The 19,934-nt window shown below is 39.0% G+C and overlaps 1 protein-coding gene across 1 annotated transcript in view; it reads left to right on the top strand.

Annotated features, from left to right (window-relative positions):
- LOC115417000 (KH homology domain-containing protein 4-like) overlaps window positions 1-15,300 on the top strand; it is a 29,332-nt gene extending 14,032 nt beyond the window's left edge. Inside the window, exons 9-14 of the mRNA XM_030130911.1 lie at window positions 5,464-5,524; window positions 6,770-7,005; window positions 9,057-9,161; window positions 10,853-10,938; window positions 13,339-13,469; window positions 14,886-15,300. Of these exons, the coding sequence (XP_029986771.1) occupies window positions 5,464-5,524; window positions 6,770-7,005; window positions 9,057-9,161; window positions 10,853-10,938; window positions 13,339-13,469; window positions 14,886-15,019 (753 nt within the window). The 3' untranslated portion in view covers window positions 15,020-15,300. The remainder of the gene's footprint in view (window positions 1-5,463; window positions 5,525-6,769; window positions 7,006-9,056; window positions 9,162-10,852; window positions 10,939-13,338; window positions 13,470-14,885) is intronic.
- Window positions 15,301-19,934: the final 4,634 nt, after the last annotated feature.

A 19,934-nucleotide genomic window follows, 5' to 3' on the forward strand; every position in this document is an offset into this window, starting at 1 on the left:
TCTGACATAGGTGTGGACACTAAAGTGTTCCAAGGCAGCACTCCTGAAAGTTAATGTTGATTTGTAATCATAATTTCACGTCATGTCGAGCTGATCAAACAAGTAAACAATCATAGTCAGAAAAAAAATCGGTAATTGACCAGTTTATAAAGTGTATTTGAATATTTAAAGACAATACAAGAATTTCATGCATTCTGTAATGTTATTCTAATGACAAACATATGCATTATTATTGAACCTTACCTGTGAATTTACAGCCCCTCCTCCTCTACCACCTCCTTCTTCTCCTCTACCTCCTCCTTCCTCTCCTCCTCTACCTCCTCCTCCTCCTCTTCCTCCTCCTGCCTCTCCTCCTCTACCACCTCCCTCCTCTCTCCTCCCCCTTCTCCTGACATAAATATGTTGATTCATGACATATGAACAGATTCTGGATACACTGTTCATACAGTTTGATGGTACAGTTACTGTCTGAGCAAAACAGGCTTTTACTTTCAATTATTACATGTAATTTATTCCCCAAAAATATGAATAAAATCACATCTAGAATCACATTTACAATCTGAGGTTTTATTGTATTTTCCCTACAAATTTTCTTTACGTGTGTTTTTTAAACAGTTGCTCTCTTCCATAGAAATACATGAAAATAATAAGTAAAATAACTTTAAAAAGTGTATCTGTTTGGCTTTAAATATTGTCTTTTATTCAGTATCTGTGTTGAGCCTCTACAGTTCTATACCCTTGAACTAACTTACACTGTAACTCTTATATAAGTGTCTTCTGTCCAGTTTTCTTTTCTTTGACATCCTTTACATCCTAATTACCAAGCACACACGCATGGGCGCGCCAGCAAACAAACATGTGCAAATGTAAATGACACCACTGATATTCAGATCCGTCTAGCTGACATGACCCAGATAGAACAAATGCCAAATATATTGAAAACGTATATTAGCGGTCCAACTAACAGGTTCCTTTTACAAGTAGATGGAGTGACAGTGGGGATGGCCAATCACGTGTACATTAGCAGAACCAAAGAGCCAATCAGAGAGCGATATCTACGTTAGAGTCGGGACTTCTATCAGAGACCGACTATTAACCCTTTGTGTGCCATAATCATTGACTAAACACTACGGACAGCGGTTGGATTGATAGTGAGTACACACTAGTGGATGGATATTGGTAGGGATGGGTCCGTAGAGTCCCTATGCAATTCTATGCCCCTGGATGTAGTGGTCAGCTCCTGCAGTGGGGGGGGTCACCCACTGAAAGCATGTAGTAGTCAGCTCCTCCAGTGGGGGTGTCACCCACTAATGTCCACACCCAGAGTTGAAGGGCTCTGCACTCGTCTGTCAGTGTGAAACCACAAGGGCATTTCTGAACAGTGCATTCATCTTTTCTACCATGGATGGGTACGGTGCAGACTGGGCCCCCCATGAGCGTTCCTCTGCAGATCCTGCTCATCAGCGCAGGCCTTCACTATGTTTGAATTAGGTTGGATTTAAAGGTTATGGGTGGTTATGGTATTTGTCTCTTTCATCTGGGACCTGTATAATCAATGCAGGGCTAATAATATTCAGATTTCCAGTGTGCGGCGATCGGGGGGAGGAGGGATTAGAGCCAATACAATATCAAGGGGTGTTTGTTTTTGTACATTATGTTGTGATTTAATGGAAAAATCGACATTATGCACTTGTGTTTTTTCGACATTTAGTAAACATGGGTAAAGTTTTGTTCAGATGTCTGATGGAAAAGAAACAACTGTGTCTGTGTGAGAACTAGGGATGGAACCATATGAAAATTTCATATCATGGTTATTTTGACCAAAATTATCACGGTTATCATTATTATTGCGGTATTGTTGACATTGTGCTCAAAATATTCAAAAAGTACTAATACACACGCTGAAATAATTTAACCAAGTTGTATTTTGAAAAAAACAACAAAAAAAAAACCCAAATAAAATAATCGGCAAAATGTACCTTTTGTTGCAGAAACATTCAAATATTAACCCTTTGTGGACTGAGCCTATTTTGTCCGTTTTTCAGTCCTTTTGATTTTGCCTTTATATACTATATAAACAAATGTTTACTATACCCATGTTTGGGATCTGTTTTTTCAGCACAACTTCATCTATATGATTTACTATTTTTTCACTTTAACCTACTATAAAAACACAAAAGGACAAAAAACACAAAAAATATATAAAATCCGATTTGATAAATGTATATAATTTATTGCATAAATAACACACAGATGCTCAACGAACCTTTTCACAGACTTTAAAAGTGAATATCGGTTCCAAATATTAGGTATATGCAATTAAAATTGTAATAAATTAAAACTATACTCAAATATTTGACATAAAAGCAGATCTTTACATAGGTGTTTTTTCCCCTAAAAGTGCGGTAATCAAACAGTTATCATGATAATTAGAGTCAAAAAAATCCACGTAAGCATGCTAGATTTCAAAAAATATTCCAAGGCACACTGTAGGATTTGTGTAAAAATAAAATGCCTTTATTACTTCATGGCAATCTTTTAAAATGCAGCCAATGAGTTGCGACCTCTAGTTACACACCTTCATACAATCACTGTAATGACCTGAAGGAGGGAGGAGTGAGGGAGGGGAAAAAAACCCCTATATATATGCATACATACAGACATGCATACACACATATACAGTGGGGCAAAAAAGTATTTAGTCAGCCACTGATTTTGCAAGTTCTCCTACTTAAAAAGATGAGAGCGGTCTGTAATTTTCATCAGAAGTACACTGCAACTATGAGAGACAAAATGAGAAAAAAAATCCAGCAAATCACATTGTAGGATTTTTAAAGAATTTATTTGTAAATTATGGTGGAAAATTAGTATTTGGTCAATAACAGAAGTTCAACTCAATACTTTGTAACATAACCTTTGTTGGCAATGACAGAGGTCAAACGTTTCCTGTAAGTCTTCAGCAAGTTTGCACACGCTGTAGCTGGTATTTTGGCCCATTCCTCCTGCAGATCTCCTCTAGAGCAGTGATGTTTTGGGACTATCGCTGGGCAACATGGACTTTCAACTCCCTCCACACATTTTTTAAGGGGTTGAGGTCTGGAGACTGGCTAGGCCACTCCAGGACCTTGAAATACTTTTTACGGAGCCACTCCTTCGTTGCGCGAGCGGTGTGTTTGGGATCATTGTCATCCTGGAAGACCCAGCCACATTCCATCTTCAATGCTCTCACTGATGGAAGGAGGTTTTGGCTTAAAATCTCACGATACATGGCCCTGTTCATTCTTCCCTTGCACGGATCAGTCGTCCTGTCCCCTTTGCAGAAAAACAGCCCCAAAGCATGAGGTTTCCACCCCCATGCTTCACAGTAGCTGTGGTGTTCTTGGGATGCAACTCAGCATTCTTCTTCCTCCAAACATGACGAGTTGAGTTTTTAATCAAAAAGTTCTATTTTGGTTTCATGTGACCACGTGATATTCTCCCAATCCTCTTCTGGATCATCCATATGCTCTGTGTCAAACTTCAGACAGGCCTGGACATGTACTGGCTTAAGCAGGGGGACACGCCTGGTGCTGCAGGATTTGAGTCCCTCTCGGCATAGTGTGTTACTGATGGTAGCCTTTGTTACTTTGGTCCCAGCTCTCTGCAGGTCATTCATCAGGTCCCTCCATGTAGTTCTGGGATTTTCACTCACCGTTCTCATCATCATTTTGACCCCACGGGATGAGATCTTGCATGGGGCCCCAGATGGAGGGAGATTATCAATGGTCTTGTATGTCTTCCATTTTCATACAATTGCTCCCACAGTTGATTTCTTCACACCAACCTGCTTGCCTATTGTACATTCACTCTTCCCAGCCTGGTGCAGGTCTACAATTTTCTTCCTGGTGTCCTTCGGCAGCTCTTTGGTTTTGGCCACGGTTGAGTTTGGAGTCTGACTGTTTGAGGCTGTGGACAGGTGTCTTTTATACAGATAACCAGTTCAGATAGGTTCCATTAATACAGGTAACAAGTGGAGGACAGAAGAGCTTCTTAAAGAAGTTGTTACAGGTCTGTGAGAGCCAGAAATCTGGCTTGTTTGTGGGTGACCAAATGCTTAATTTCCACCATAATTTACAAATAAATTCTTTAAAAATCCTACAATGTTATTTCCTGGATTTTTTTTCTCATTTTGTCTCTCATAGTTGAAGTGTACCTCTGATGAAAATTACAGACCTCTCTCATCTTTCTGAGTAGGAGAACTTGCAAAATCAGTGGGTGACTAAATACTCGTTTTCCCCACTGTGTGTGTGTCCTTGTGCCAGTATCAACATTTCCTGAAAATTTCATGAAAATCCATGTATAACTTTTTGAGTTATCTTGCTAACAAACAAACATGCACACAAACACACAAAGCAAAGCGATCACAATACCTCCTGGCGGAGGTAAAAATAAAATACAATAAAAAAAATAATTAAAAAACATAATAAAAAATTAAATGTATAATAGTAAAAAACAAAACTCTATATATATATATATGTCACAGTAGAGATTGAAATCCAGTAGGATTCGTAATCCTACTAGGACAGATTGAAATTTTAGTTTGTCCTAGGACAAACTGAAATCCTACAAGAAATTAGGATCTGAAGATTAACCCTAACCCCCCCAACTCCCCCTAACCCCTAACCCAAACCCTTAATCCCTAACCCTAGGACAGATAGGATTTCAGTTTGTCCTAGGACAAAATAATTTTAGTTTGTCCAAGGACAAACTAAAATTCCTATCTGTCCTAGTAGGATTACGAATCCTACTGGATTTCAATCTCTACTGTGATATATATATATATATTTATTTATATATATATATATATATATATATATATATATATATATATATATATATATATGTATATATATATGTATATATATATGTATATATATATGTATATATGTATATATATGTATATATGTATATATGTGTATATATGTATGTATATGTATATATATGTATATATGTATATATGTATGTATATGTATATATGTATGTATATGTATATATGTATGTATATATATATGTATATATGTATATATATGTATATGTATGTATATATGTATATGTATATATATATACACACACATATATTTAAAAAATAATATTAAAATATAAAATATCAAGTAAAAACAAAACACAGTAAAAAATTAATAAAACAAAAAACACAATAAAAAAAAAAAATCCCACACTTCTAAAGTTAGGTCCCACTATTAGTAACACATGCTCAAATACAATACACTACAAAATCTTGTTTAATTCGTGTTTTCTCATTACCAGTCCCACATAACCATCATCATGATAATTAGAATTTAAACACTACTACTAACCGTCGGCAGTTTTAGCGCCGTTTATGGTTATACTGGTAATGGTTCCATCCCCAGTGTGAACCTAGCTGACTGTTGTTGACACGCTCTTGTCTGTTCCGTCATCGTCCAGGTCCGAGCTGAACACGGTCGGATGGCGTCCATGTACTCAGGCAGCGGCTCCTCCACACAATGTGAGTAACCTGCTTCTATAGCTGGACACTAAACACATACGAAGACAGCACAGACACATACTACAGGTACTAGATGACTGGATACTAACACATACACAGACAGTAGGGATGCACTGATACCACTTTTTTCCAGACAGAGTACGAGTACTTACATTTGAGTACTTGCCGATACTGAGTACCGATACGAGTACTTAATAATCCCATTCCAGTTCTTAGTTCCTTTTGTAAATGTGCTTTATTGTCGTCATTAGTCTGACTGGAACAAAGCGCTGCTACTGACATTTAATGTGTTGGAATGTGCGTTTCTCAATTAATCCACCAGGGGGCGCTGCTCTTTATTAACCATACTGGACAAATACCACGAAGAAGAGTACAGTTTTTTGAGAAGAAGAAGAAGAAAGTCAGTAATAACAAACATGTAGACACCAGAGGTAACACTAATGTGATACTAATATTGCAGCGTTTTCACTAGTAAGGTTTAACAGCTTAGCTTCAGCAGGAAGAGAAAAGAGAAATGAGTGATAAGTTTTGTTTTCACTTCTGCTGGCGGCGGTCCGCACCACTCCGTATTCCCGGTGGTATTCTCCATCTGGGTACACATCCGCCAGCACCGGGAAAAAGGATGGAATGTACGCAGAGGACGGACAGAATGCTGCGTCCGTATCTGTCTGTGTCTGTAACGTTACTTGCAGTTTTACTTTTATCACCGTCATTTATTTTGAAAAATCTCCACACTCTTCACACTCCCCACACATTATTCCACCGCTGCGTACCTGCTGCACTGAACTGTAAATGTCACACGGCCGTAAGTGGTATCAGTGCATTTGTATTGGATTACTTTTACAAGTGCAAATACGAGTATGCACACTGAGTATCGGAGCCGATGCCCGATACTCATATCAGTATCGGTGCATCCCTAACAGACAGCACAGACACATACTACAGGTACTAGATGAACAAAGACAGCACAGACACATACTACAGGTACTAGATGAACAAAGACAGCACAGACACATACTACAGGTACTAGATGAACAAAGACAGCACAGACACATACTACAGGTACTAGATGAACAAAGACAGCACAGACACATACTACAGGTACTAAATGATATTATTGTTGAATCCCCTGTGTATATGTGTAGTGAACCCCCCCTCCCCAGTACAACTGTAGGTCACAACAGCCTGTTCTGTATGCGTGTCACTTGCCCTGTTATAACCACCCGTTCTATACTTTCATTTCAGCATACGCAGCTCATGGATATCCACCTAATAGCACTTACTCTAGCCAGGGGTCCTGGTATAACTACCCAGTCAATGGGTATGCTGGCGGATATTCAGTGTACCCAGGAGCCGCTGGTTATTGGAGTAATGCAAATGGTCCCCCAAGTCATTCTAACATGTCGACAAACCCTCCATCTTCTCAGGCAATGGTTCAGTATCCGGTGTGTCCCAGGAAACAGCATCCCTATCTGGTCCAGGTAATCGCAGGAGGTGAACAGTCCAATTCTGAAATATGATTATTTTTTACACTTATGTCTGTGTTATCATTGTCACTTTTCTTACAATCTACTCAACAACCAAAAAAAAAAAAAAACCCAAACACACTCTGAGCACTAGGACATGTCATTCAGATCCACCTCTGCTTTTAGGGGACCTTGCTCCTCCACAGGTGGATGGACAGGGTGGTAAAAATTCAACACAATCATGGTATAATACATTTTCAAAACTATCTCTTCTGAAATAAAAATGATAATACAGACCAAACCTACAGATGAAGCCTGTATGAGGGCATATGGACAGACAGATGGACAGACACTGGTTGTGTTACTGTTTAAAACTGTGGGAGACTTTCGTGATCAATTTTTCATCTAATCTGTCCATCCTCAGTCATTTGCTCAGTATCATGACTCTGTAAGTCTGTCTGTCATTACTCATCTGAATCTCTTCCTCACGGTGAACAGTTTCTTAGTTCCATCCACCAGAAACAAACCAATTGTTTACAAACAGAGCCGGGAGGGAACTGCGGCATCTGAGGAATTTTTGTCGTGACATGAATTGTGGGAAACGGAGGTTTGCTCCGGTGTCTGACAACAGCAGCTGGAACAGACACGAGGCGGAAACGGCAGGAGCTTCCTTCCCTCTATGCATATTCCTGCAGCTGTTTCTGCATTTCAGACGTTTCCGCGTCATGTTTGTTTCATCCATATAATAACGCACATGATTGCGCTGCTGCTGTCAGACAGCGGAGCGAACTGGCATTTCCCACAATGCACGTCGCGACAAAATTCCTCAGATGCCCGAGTTCCCTCCCGGCTCTGTTTGTAAACACATGGTTTGCTTCTGGTGGATGGCACTAAGAAACTGTTCAGCGTGAGGAAGAGATTCAGTTGAGTAATGACAGAAAGACTAACGGATGAATGATCCTGAGGATATGACTGAGGTTGGACAGATCTGTGGAAACACTGGTCATGAAAGTCCCCCGCAGCTTTAAGCTCTCTTTGCAAAATTGGCATTCCGAGTTGGCCTCTCATTCTGAGCTACGACCGCGTCCAAATCCTCCTCCTTCTCCTGCTCCCTCCTTCTCCTCCTCCTTCCTCCTCTTCTTCCTCCTCTTCTTCCTCCTCCTTCCTCCTCCTCTTCCTCCTCCTCCTCCTGCTGTTCCTTCCTCCTCCTCCTTCTTCTCTTCCTCCCTTCTCCTCCTCTTTCTCCTCCTCCTCCTTCTCCTCTTCCTCCCTTCTCCTCCTCCTCTTCCTCCTTCTCCTCCTCCTCTTCCTCCTCCTCCCCCTCCTCTTCCTCCTCCTCCTTCCTCTTCTTCCTCCTCTTCCTCCTCCTTTTCCTCCTTCCTCCTCCTCCTTCTCCTGCTCTCTCCTCCTCCTTTCTCCTCCTCTTCCTCCTCCTTCCTCCTCCCCCTCCTCCTGTTCCTTCCTCCTCCTCTTTCTCTTCCTCCCTTCTCCTCCTCCTCTTCCTCCTTCTCCTCCTTCCTTCTTCCTCCTCCTCTCCTCCTCCTTCTCCCTCCTCCTCCTCCTCCTCCTTCTCCTGCTCCCTCCTACTTCCTCCTCGTCTTCCTCCTCCTCCCCCTCCTCCTCCTCCTCCTCTTCCTTTTCCTCCTCCTCCTCTCTCCTCCTGCTTTTGTTTGACTCCACACATATAAATGCTACAAGGGCCAGTGTTCTGTTACTTCTTCACATTTTTGTTTTTTAATGGATGGATTGCGCACACTGGTGTTGTTTTATTCTTGTGCATTCACGTTGACTCACGTACGTCGTAGGCTGCGATTCAGTTTGCGTTGTCGTTGTTCGATCTGCACTCAGCGAATGTCATTTTGTACCCGACTTCATGGCGTACGTCCAATGTGGCTAACTGTGAGTTTATGGCCCAGTGTGTGGGAGCCTGAAGAACGTCCACATATGTGAAGAACGAATAAAGCCTGTTCATTATCAGGAACCTTTCACTGTTCAGATGTTGGAGGTTTCAGCGTTAGATACCGCCTCTGTATCAGTGTGTGTGTTTGGGTTTTGTTCTGCTCAAGGGTCCTGGCAGCGGTGACAAAGAGGAGCCTGACGGACTGGGAAACACCCTCCCCAACTCAGGAAGTCCCAAACATCATCTGCAGGAAGGGGGAAAGGATCAACCGGTGAGTGACGACATGAGAATATGCACCAGTCTGTGAATCAAGGTTCTAATAGTTTTGGATTTTTCATTATAGTTTAGTTTTATTTAGTTTTGACTTTTTCTCTCTAATTCAGTTCGTTTTAATTTGTTTTTAGAGCAGGTTTGCTAGTTTTTATTAGTTATCGTTTTTTTCTGAATGCTTAGTTTTAGCTTAGTTTTAGTATTAATTTTAGTTTTGTCGTATCTTTTCTCTTCTTCTCCGTTGTATTCCAATAAATCCCAGACAGGACTCTGCTGCTTTCTCCCAACTTTAGTCTCCATGTTTCCAGGTAGAGTGGGGACCAGAAGACGACTGGAAACCACAAATGACCACAAGTGACGGACCGTTAAATATCATATGGTGCCGCTAGCTAAAATTACTAGAGTAAAATAAATCAATTTCGTATCAATCCGACATTGACAAAGATGAAAACGAAGGGAATTTATCCATAATTTTTATCCGTTTTAGTTAGTTTTGTAAGCACACAATACAGTTTCAGTTAGTTGTGTTTTTTTTTCTTTTAATTATAGTTTTTATTTATTTCAGTTCACAAAAATGTTTTTACAATTCTAGTTTTCGTCATTTCGTTAGTTTTCATTAATGATAATAACCCTGCTGTGAATGTAAGAGCCTCACAGAGATCACAGCTGGAACCACACACCAGTTAATTCAGGGCTGTCAAACTCATTTTCTTTCAGGTTCCACATTCAGCCCAGTTTGATCTGCAGTGGGCCGAATCAGTAAAATAATAACAGAATAAGCTATAAACAATGACTTTGGTTCAGAGCAAGAAAAAAAAACATCCATTGGTAAATTCTGAAAATATTTCATTTTATAAACTATCCGAATCTGAAAAGACTAAATATCTTAAGAAAAATAAATGCAATTTTAACAATATTCTGCCTTAATTTATCATTTCTACATGTGCATTATGGATCAGATCTACAAAGACACTAAACACTTAACTAGGGCTGTTAGAAAATATCAGTTCTGCAATCTATTGTGATATTTCATTTCACAATACTGTATTGATTTTAGGAATTTATTCAAATGCAGATATGGTGGGGGTTTAGTTTTGTTTTTTGTTTTTATTTCTTATTATTTAACACTGTTTTATTCAATAATGTTCGTTCCTTTGTTGGGATTGAACTAAAATAATGTTCTGATGTTAGTTCTGAACTAATAGAATATGAACATTTGAACAGGATCTTAAACTGTAATGTCTGTAAAACAGAATTTCAGTTTGAACACAGGAACATTTTGTGATATAACATTACATCCTGTTGGGCTCAAATAAAAATGTGTTTAGCATTTGTGAAGATTTCTGATGTAATTCAATTCTTCAAGGAAATAATCATTAAAAAAAAAAAGAAACAAACAAAAATTGCCTTTTAAACAGTATCATGATATATCGTGATATATCGTATCGTGATCCTAGTATTGTGATTTCTATCATATCTCCAGATTCTTGCCGATACACAGCCCTAATCAGTAACATAAAGCACTTTGGGTGGCTTAAAAAGTGCTGTAGATATCAAAATTATTATTATTATTGTTATTAAAAATGCATCTTATTTTAGAGGAAAATGTGAACAAAGGACATATTTTTCCTGTAGATCCTTGTTGTGTTTATGTCACTGAGTGTTTTTCTGTTTTTTGTTTGTTGTGTTAAGTCGATCATCTGTCCTCCAGACGCTCCGGATCAGCACCAGTCTGCATGTCCTGCCTCCAGCGGTGCAGAGGACAGACCAATAGGAAGGTCAGTGGACGTCTTCCATCTGCTGTGGACGGTCAGCTGGGTCCAATCAGAGACCGCTCACACAAGTTCCATCTCCTACAATATGTGGGATTTATTTAGTTTCACATCCAAGTTGTGTCTTATTTCAGTTATTTCTTGCTCTCAACTAATTGCTTTCACTCCCAGGAAGTTCAGTTCCAGCCACTATCCAATCATTGACAGGTCCTATAGTAATCAGATTACCCCAGCCCAGTCAGTGGAAACAGTGTTATGGCTGATGGATCTACAGCGCATCCAGAAACTATTCACAGTCTGCTGTTACAGCTTTAGTTCAAAATAGATTTTTTTTTTTGTTGTTGTTTGTTTTTTTGTTTTTTTTTTTTTACCTCAAAATTCTACAAAAATTACTCAAACTTTTGTAAATTTATCAAAAATAAAAACCAAAAATTTAACATGTAACTAAGTATTCACAGTATTTGGTATGACATGACACTCCAGATGGAGCTCAGGTTCATCCTGTTTCCACTTGATTGGAGTCAAACCTGTGGGAAATTCAGTGGATTGGACATGATTTGTAAAGGACCCCCCACCCCCACATATAAGGTCTGATAGTTGACGGTGCATGTCAGAGCATAAACCAAGTCCAGACAGACAGATGGGTGCTGTGAATACTTGTACATGTTCTATTTTTGTTTTTAATAAATGTGCAAGTCTCAAACTGACTTTTTTTCACTGTCATTATGAGGCATTGTGTGCAGAGGTTTGAGGTAAAAAATGAATTCAAGGAATAACACAAGTAAAAGTAAACGCTGGGTGAACCTGAGTGTGTTTGTGACAGACATGTGATCAGTCCTGGTTAAAGGGCTCATATATGTCTAAACCCACTGTTCTCAGTCTGTGGTTCATTTCTTTGTGTATTTGGACCCTAATAGTTCAGACAGTTTGAATTTGAACCCTCCAGCTGCTGCAAAACTATCTGTACATTCATTTGTGGATTAAATCCAGTGGATTTCTCCAACCTGTTAGAATTCCTTCTTCATTAGTTGCATCTCTAACTCGTTCCGTCTCCACATTTGCTCATATCAGGTCCAGACTTCAGACCAACATTTCTCCAGTATTTCTCCATAATTGTTTGTCGTCATCAGCGGTTGGAGTCCAGGCTGAAAATATGTCCAAACTTGGAGCCCATTACCTCAAATGTTCAGTTGTGGGTTGAACAGGACAAAGTGGCACAGCGGACAAAGTGGCACAGCTGACAATGTGGAGGGGGCGGGGCCTGAAGTGGCTCATGTGCATTTAAAGGGTCAGCGCTCCAAACCACCTTTGTGGTGCCATTAAGTACAGGTGTTCTGTTTCCTGACCAGTTAGGTTCCTCAGTTCAAAGACCCAGTTTCAGGGTCATTTCTGTTTGTCTGGACTGTTTCTGATTCAATGACCAGTACATATTTATAAAACTTGGACTGACACATGTTTTTAAAAATAGGACTGGTACATGTTTATTAAACTATGACACACTGGACTCTTTTCAAGTATTTCTTTCTTGAGGTTTTCCAGTGTGAAGTGACTGTTACTCCCTTCGTTCACTCCCAGTTTCTTTCTCACTCTGCGTCCTAACAGTGAATTTAACAGTGGTATGGGAGTGTCAGTATTAGGGCTGGGTAAAAAAATCGATTTGATCCATCTTGGATCGATTTCAATTTAATTTTGCGTAATCAATTAATAGTGAATAAGATCGATTTTTCAGAGCAGGACCGCAAGTATCTCACCTGGGTACCGCCGACACGGTTCTGGCGTGGGAGGGATGTGGAGGAAGGGTGGGGAAAAACCCTCGCACATTATGTTTTTCAATATGGGGCAGATAGTTATTGTGCATCCCTAGTCTTGACCTAACTTTAGTTGTGATTTGGGTCTAAATAAATCAATACTCTAGGTGTGTTTACTGAGTGTGGTCGATGTGCACAGAGTACAGGTTTCTATGGAAGTAAATCTGTGTCATTAGATTTTGAATTATAAAAGACATTGAATTTGTAGCACTGAATTATTTTTTGCACTGAAATTAAGTGTCTGATTTTGTTTTTTTTTTTTTGCACTGAAATTAAGTATCTGAATTGTTTGTCTCTGAATTAAACTATGTTCATAAATTTAGAATTAAAAACCCTCAGATGCAATAAACTCAGATGCAAACATTCAGATACTTAATTTCAGTGCAAAAAAAACAAAAAATCAATGCTAGAATTCAGAGGGTTTTAAAATTCAAAATCTGATGAGACAGATTTACTTCACTCTGTTCCAGCTGCTTTAACCCTCACATGGCAGACTGGAAACATGTGCACGTCCAGCTGTTGGAGCCTGTTGTCGGTGTTGGTGTCGGTGTCAGTATTGGTGTTGGTGTGGTCCACTTACCACTGTTTGTGTCTTCAGGTTTCTGATGCCACCACCACCGCCACCATGTGTATCTTCTCCCCCCATTGGACGTAAACGGCCCAGAGGCTCCGAGCCAGAGGATGGAGCTGTGGCGTCCGTTGCCGTGGCACCTGTCGCCGCCCCCTTTGGTATGCATCTGTGTTGTATTAGATCAGAGGTGCCAGACTCATCTGAGTTCAGGTTCTTCCTTTCTGCTGCAGAAACGTTCAAATATTAACGCTTAGTGGTCTGAGTCTATTTTGTCCGTTTTTCAGTGCTTTTGATTTTGCCTTAATATACTATGTAAACAAATGTTTACTATACCCATGTTTGGGATCTGTTTTTTCAGCACAACTTCATCTGTATCATCTGTCTATTATTTTTTCACTCTAACCTATTATATCAACACAAAAGGATAAAAAGCACAAAACATATAAAATACAATTTGAAAAATGTATATAATTTATTGCATAAATAACACAGAGATGCGTAACAAACCTTTTCAAAGACTTTAAAAGTGAATATTGGTTCCAAATATTAGGTATAGAAAATTAAAATTCTAATAAATTAAAACTATACTCAAATATTTGACATAAAAGCAGATCTTTACATAGGCATTTTCTCCCCTAAAAGTGTGGTAATCAAACACGGTTATCATGATAATTAGAATTTAAATGGTAATACTAACCGTCTGCAATTTTACTGCCGTTTATCATTATACCGGTAATCATTACATCCCTAGTTATAGGTTTATTCACAGACAGAATGTTGGTGCAGTTACACTGACTTCTATTAAAGACTTTTCCTGTTGTTCATAACTGTTCAGGTTATTCATCTTTTTTGTGATAGGACACTTTGTAAATATTTTCATACAGGCTAATTTTACATATTTTTTTTACACTAAAACAGAGACAGAAGTTTGTAGTTGTCATTATTTCTGGCTTATTCTGATAGTATTGGAGTGGTTCTGATCCACTCCACATAGAACTGGTCTGGAAGTGGAACCCGAACTCAAAGGATTCGGACACCCCTGATTGGTCAGATCTTCAGTGTACGTTTTGCATTTCACGGGCCGGATCGGACCACTTGGTGGGCCGGTTTTGGGGCCACTTTTGGGCCGCATGTTTTGTCCCCTGTGTATTGGAGGCTGAACACCCCCACCCAGGCGGTCCTGAGACGGACTGGTCTGTTGCATGGAAACCCCCCCCCCCCCCCCCCGGAAGAATGGGAGGCGAGTGGAGACCTGTGAGAACCTCAGAGTAAATGAACCCACTAACGTCCTGCTCCTGTACATGTTTTTGTCTTTCTTTTGTTCTGTCTCTCCACATGTGTCCTGGACCCACCTGGTATGGATGTGCCCCAACCCCCTGTCCCCGTCCCCCCCGGGCTGTGGATCCACCCAACTGTAAACCCCCACTGACATTGGGCTCTTCCATGGGTGTCCTCCTGTACTGTGTCTCGTCTTGTGTTTTTGTCCGTCCACCTCGTCTCTCTTCTTGTGTCTTTGTCTGGGTGGGCTGTCCACCTCGTCTCTGTCCGTCTCCATTGTTCTTGTGTCTTTTCAGACGTTCTAGAGGGGGGATGTGAAAAGAAGAAGTGGAAGGTGGAGGAGGACACGTCAGGGCTGGTGCCCTATGGAGGAGACTCCTCCGACGAAGAGGAAGAGAGGACGCAGAGCAGGAAGAGTGACAAGTCCTAGCCCCACCCCCTTCCTGGAGCCCGCACACCTCCACTGATGATCAGTAAAATCACTCAGTCACTTCACACCCATGAAAGGACCAGTCCAGTCCACCCTGGACTGGTCCACCCAGGACTAGTCCAGTCCACCCTGGACCAGTCCACCCAGGACCAGTCCACCCAGGACCGTCCAACACTGTCCTCACGAGGGCTGTGTATTGGCAAGAATCTGGTGATACGATACAAATCACAATACTAGGATCACAATATGATATATTGTGATATATCACGTTATTGTTAAAAAGGCGATGTTTTTGTTTGTTTCTTTTTTTTTAAATGATTATTTCCTTGAAGAATTGAATTCCAGCAGAAATCTGCACAAATACTTAACACATTTTTATTTGATCCCAACAAGATCTAATGTTATATCACAAAGTGTTCCTGTGTTCAAACTGAAATTCTGTTTTCCAGACATTACAGATTAAGATCCTGTTCAAATGTTCATATTCTATTAGCTCAGAACAAACATCAGAACAGTATTTTAGTTCAATCCCAACAAAGGAACTAAAATTATTTTATAAAAGAGTGTTCAATAATAAAGAAAATAGAAACAAAAAACCCAACAAAAATGAACCTCCACAATATCTGCATTTGAATAAAAACTTAAAAATGTCCATACAGTATTGTGAAATTAAGTGTCATGATATACTGCAGAACTGATACTTCGTTACACCCCTAGATATATCATGATACTGTTAAAGCGAAGTTTTTTGTTTTGTTTCTTTTTTTAAAAGATTTCCTGGAGAAACTTACAGTGCAGCATTTGGATAAATAAAGTTTTAACATGTGGCTTTACCAGTACAAAAAACCCCACAAATAAATAAATAATGTTTTACAGACATTACAGTTTCAGATCCTGCTTAAATGTTCGTTATGGGGCCATTATTGTAGCAATATTATTTGCAAATGCGTGTGGAGAGTTGATTGTCCGTATTTCAATCTGTCTGTGTGCAGTCGGATTTGCAAATGTGTAAATGAATCTGTAAATGCGTGATGAGATTTGTGTGTCTGTACAACAGTCTGCAAATGTGTAAAACAACTTGTGTGTGTGTAATCAGATTTGAAAAGTCAAAGTATTTTCACTACAAGACCCAGAAATACAGACAAATCATTGGTTACAAGTCAAACGGCTTCTTGATTGGCTCTCTTTACACACGTGAATTTTGCTACACTTCTGCCGTGACAGATCCACAAATGCGCAGCAGGATTTGTCTATAAAACCAGGGTTTGTGTGCCTGGGCTCAGGCTGCCCTGGGCTCAGGCTCACAGGCTCCCTCATTCCGGCTGCGTTCGGCTTTGCTCGTTCTTGTACCTGACGTGAGTTTACGTGAGTTGTGCTTGCAAGGTTCACTAACTGCCACTAAAAATCGAAGAAGAAGATTCACCTGGGCAAGGAAAGATGGCTGCAAACGACGAGACGGAGCAGACGTTTGGGGCTACGAATAATCCATGGGTATTCGTAGCCCCAAACGTCTGACCCGTCTCGTCGTTTGCAGCCATCTTTCCTTGCCCAGGTGAATCTTGTTCTTCTTCTTCGATTTTTAGTGGCAGTTGGTGAACCTTGCAAGCACAACTCATGTAAACTCACGTCAGGTACAAGAACGAGCAAAGCCGAACGCAGCCGGAATGAGGGAGCCTGTGAGCCTGAGCCCAGGGCAGCCTGAGCCCAGGCACACAAACCCTGGTTTTATAGACAAATCCTGCTGTGCATTTGTGGATCTGTCACGGCAGAAGTGTAGCAAAATTCACGTGTGTACAGAGCCAATCGAGAAGCTGCTTGACTTGTAACCAATGATTTGTCTGTATTTCTGGGTCTTGTAGTGAAAATACTTTGACTTTTCAAATCTGATTACACACACACACGTTGTTTTACACATTTGCAGATTGTTGTACAGACACACAAATCTCATCACGCATTTACAGATTCATTTACACATTTGCAAATCCGACCGCACACAGACAGATTGAAATACGGACACTCAACTCTCCACACGCATTTGCAAATAATATTGCTACAATAATGGCCCCATAGTTCGTGTTCTTTTGTGAAAAGAATCCATAGTGTTCAAACCCTGAATCATCCAATGTCAGAACATTATTTTTGTGCATTCCCAATAAAAAACAAACATCAAACAAACATTAAACAACAAACATTTGGCTCTTTCAGACAGAGGTCAAAGGTCAGCCCCCATCTGACCCTCCTGTGTAGTTCTGTAAATGCCCCCCCCCCCAAATTCAAACAGATGTTGGACAGTGTTGGTGTTCACTGGGTGGATTTGTCCTTTAACATGTGAATACAGTCGTAGAATAACAAAGGTTTTCAACTTTTAATACTCATCTTTTATTTTTCCATCCATCTTTTGTTCCCGCAAACCCAAACCCATCCCTTTTTCTTTTCTTTTGGATCCATCTGTTGGTTTTGCTGCAGTTACACATGCTCAAATACATATTGTACCATTCAGTCAACGTTTTTCTTCTCTTGAAAAATGGTGTAAACCTGTTCCCATGGAATATTACAATAAAAAACAAGTGAAAACCACCAACCGACTGTGGACCCGTGATTCTTAAAAATAAAGTAACCCGGTAATAGAACAGTCATGTCTGGCACATGGAGGATTTTCAAAATAAAAGCCAGTTCATTCTTTCATTATATTATGGAATTTATTCAAGAAAGAAAGACGGTAAGTTCAGGACAAGGTCAAAAGGGGTGTCATGCAAAAAAGAAAAATATGTCTATAAAATATTTAACATTTTTAATGTTTTCAATGTTTGCCATTTCTTAGACTCTGGAGTGTTTTATGGAAGCGTATTGCATTCACACAAAATTAATTTGGCTCTGTTTTTCCGAATTAACGAGATACTGTTTTCTGAAAAAATAAAAATTCGGCTCTGTTTTTATGAGATAATTATTTCATTAACTCAGAAAATCCAAGTCGAATTGAATTTTTTTCAGAAAACAGTATCTCGTTAATTCAGAAATTCAGAAAAACAGAGCTAAATTTAACATTTTTCAGAAAACAGTATCTCGTTAATTCAGAAAAAGTCGAATTTAAATTTTTTCAGAAAACAGTATCTCGGTAATTCAGAAAAACAGAGCCGAATTTAATTTTTTTCAGAAAACAGTATCTCGTTAATTCTGAAAAACAGAGTCAAATTAAAGGTTTTTGAGAAAACAGTATCTCATTTATTCAGAAAAACAGCCGAATTTAAATTTTTTCAGAAAATGGGATCTCGTTTAGTCAGAAAAAACACAGCCAAACTTTTTTTTAACTCTTTTTTTTCTCGTAATTACAAGATAATTATCTCAATTCAGAAAAACAGAGTCAAATTCAATTTTTGTGTGAATGCAATACGCTTCTGTGGGGTTTCAATATAACCTAAGCTTTATTTTGTAAACTGCTGCATGTGTGTTATTTCTGTCTAGTTTTTACAGCCTTCAGTTATTCGTTCTTGTATTTGTTCATCACTTGCCTCCTTAAACAGAAATCTTAGTTCAGACCAAGGTTATTATCGTTAACGAAAACTAACGAAATGATGAAAACTAGAATTGTAAAAACATTTTCGTTAACTGAAATAAATAAAACTATAATTAAAAGAAAAAACATAACTAACTGAAACTGTATTGTGTGTTTACAAAAGAAATTATGGATACAAAATTATGGATAAAATTCCTTTCATTTTCATCTTTGTCAATGTTGGATTGATACGAAATCGATTTATTTCGCTCTAGCAATTTTCTCTGCTGTCACCATACGACACTTGACGGTCCATCACTTGTGGTTTCCAGTCGTCTTCTGGTCCCCACTCTACCTGGAAACATGGAGACTAAATTTGGGAGAAAGCAGCAGAGTCCTGTCTGGGATTAATTTGAATACGACAAAACTAAAACTAAGTGTTTAGAAAAAAATTAAAACTAATAAAAACTATCAAACCTGCTCTAAAAACAAATTAAAATTAACTGAATTAGAGAAAAAAAAGGGGAAAAAAAATAGAAAAGAAAAAAATGAAAACTAATAAAAACTCAACCCTGCTCTAAAAACTAATTAGAACTAACTGAATTAGAGAAAAAAAAAGTCAAAACTAAATAAAACTAAACTATAATGAAAAATCCAAAACTTTTGGAACCTTGGTCTGGACCTAGAGGGAAAAAAAGAAAAAAAAAAAAAAAAAGGGGGGGGGGGGGGGGACAAAAAGGAGAAAAAAAGGGAAGAAAAGGAAAAAAAGGAGAAAAGAAAAAAAAATGAACAAAAGACAAAATGGAAACTAATAACTATCAAACCTGCTCAAAAAACGAATTAAAATGAACTGAATTAGAGAAAAAAAAAGTCAAAACTAAATTATACTAAACTACAATGAAAAATCCAAAACTATTAGAACCTTGACCCTGGACCAAGAAAAAAAAAAGGAAAATAAAAGGAGAAAAAAAGAAAATGAAAACTATCAAACCTTCTCTAAAAATGAATTAGAACTAACTGAATTAGAGAAAAAAAGTCCAAACTAGATAAAACTAAACTATAATGAAAAATCCAAAACTATTAGAACCTTAATTCAAACTTTGTGATTTCAAAGAAAAGATTTAGTCTGTTTTCACTGATAGAAGGTTTATGAATTGGGATGCACCCAGACCACTGTACTACAGACCCAGTACTAGTACAAGTACTTCCATCTGAGTACTTACAGATACAGAGTACCAATACTAGTCCGTAATAATCCCATTCCAGTTCTTAGTTCCTTTTGTAAATGTGCTTTATTGTCGTTGTCATTAGTCTGACTGGAACAAAGTGCTGCTACTGACGTTTAATGTGTTGGAATGAGCGTTTGTCAATTAATCCACCAGGGGGCGCTGCTCTGAATTAACCATACTGGACAAATACCAC

Source organism: Sphaeramia orbicularis, chromosome 3, assembly GCF_902148855.1.
Source record: "Sphaeramia orbicularis chromosome 3, fSphaOr1.1, whole genome shotgun sequence".
Lineage (NCBI taxonomy): Eukaryota > Metazoa > Chordata > Actinopteri > Kurtiformes > Apogonidae > Sphaeramia > Sphaeramia orbicularis.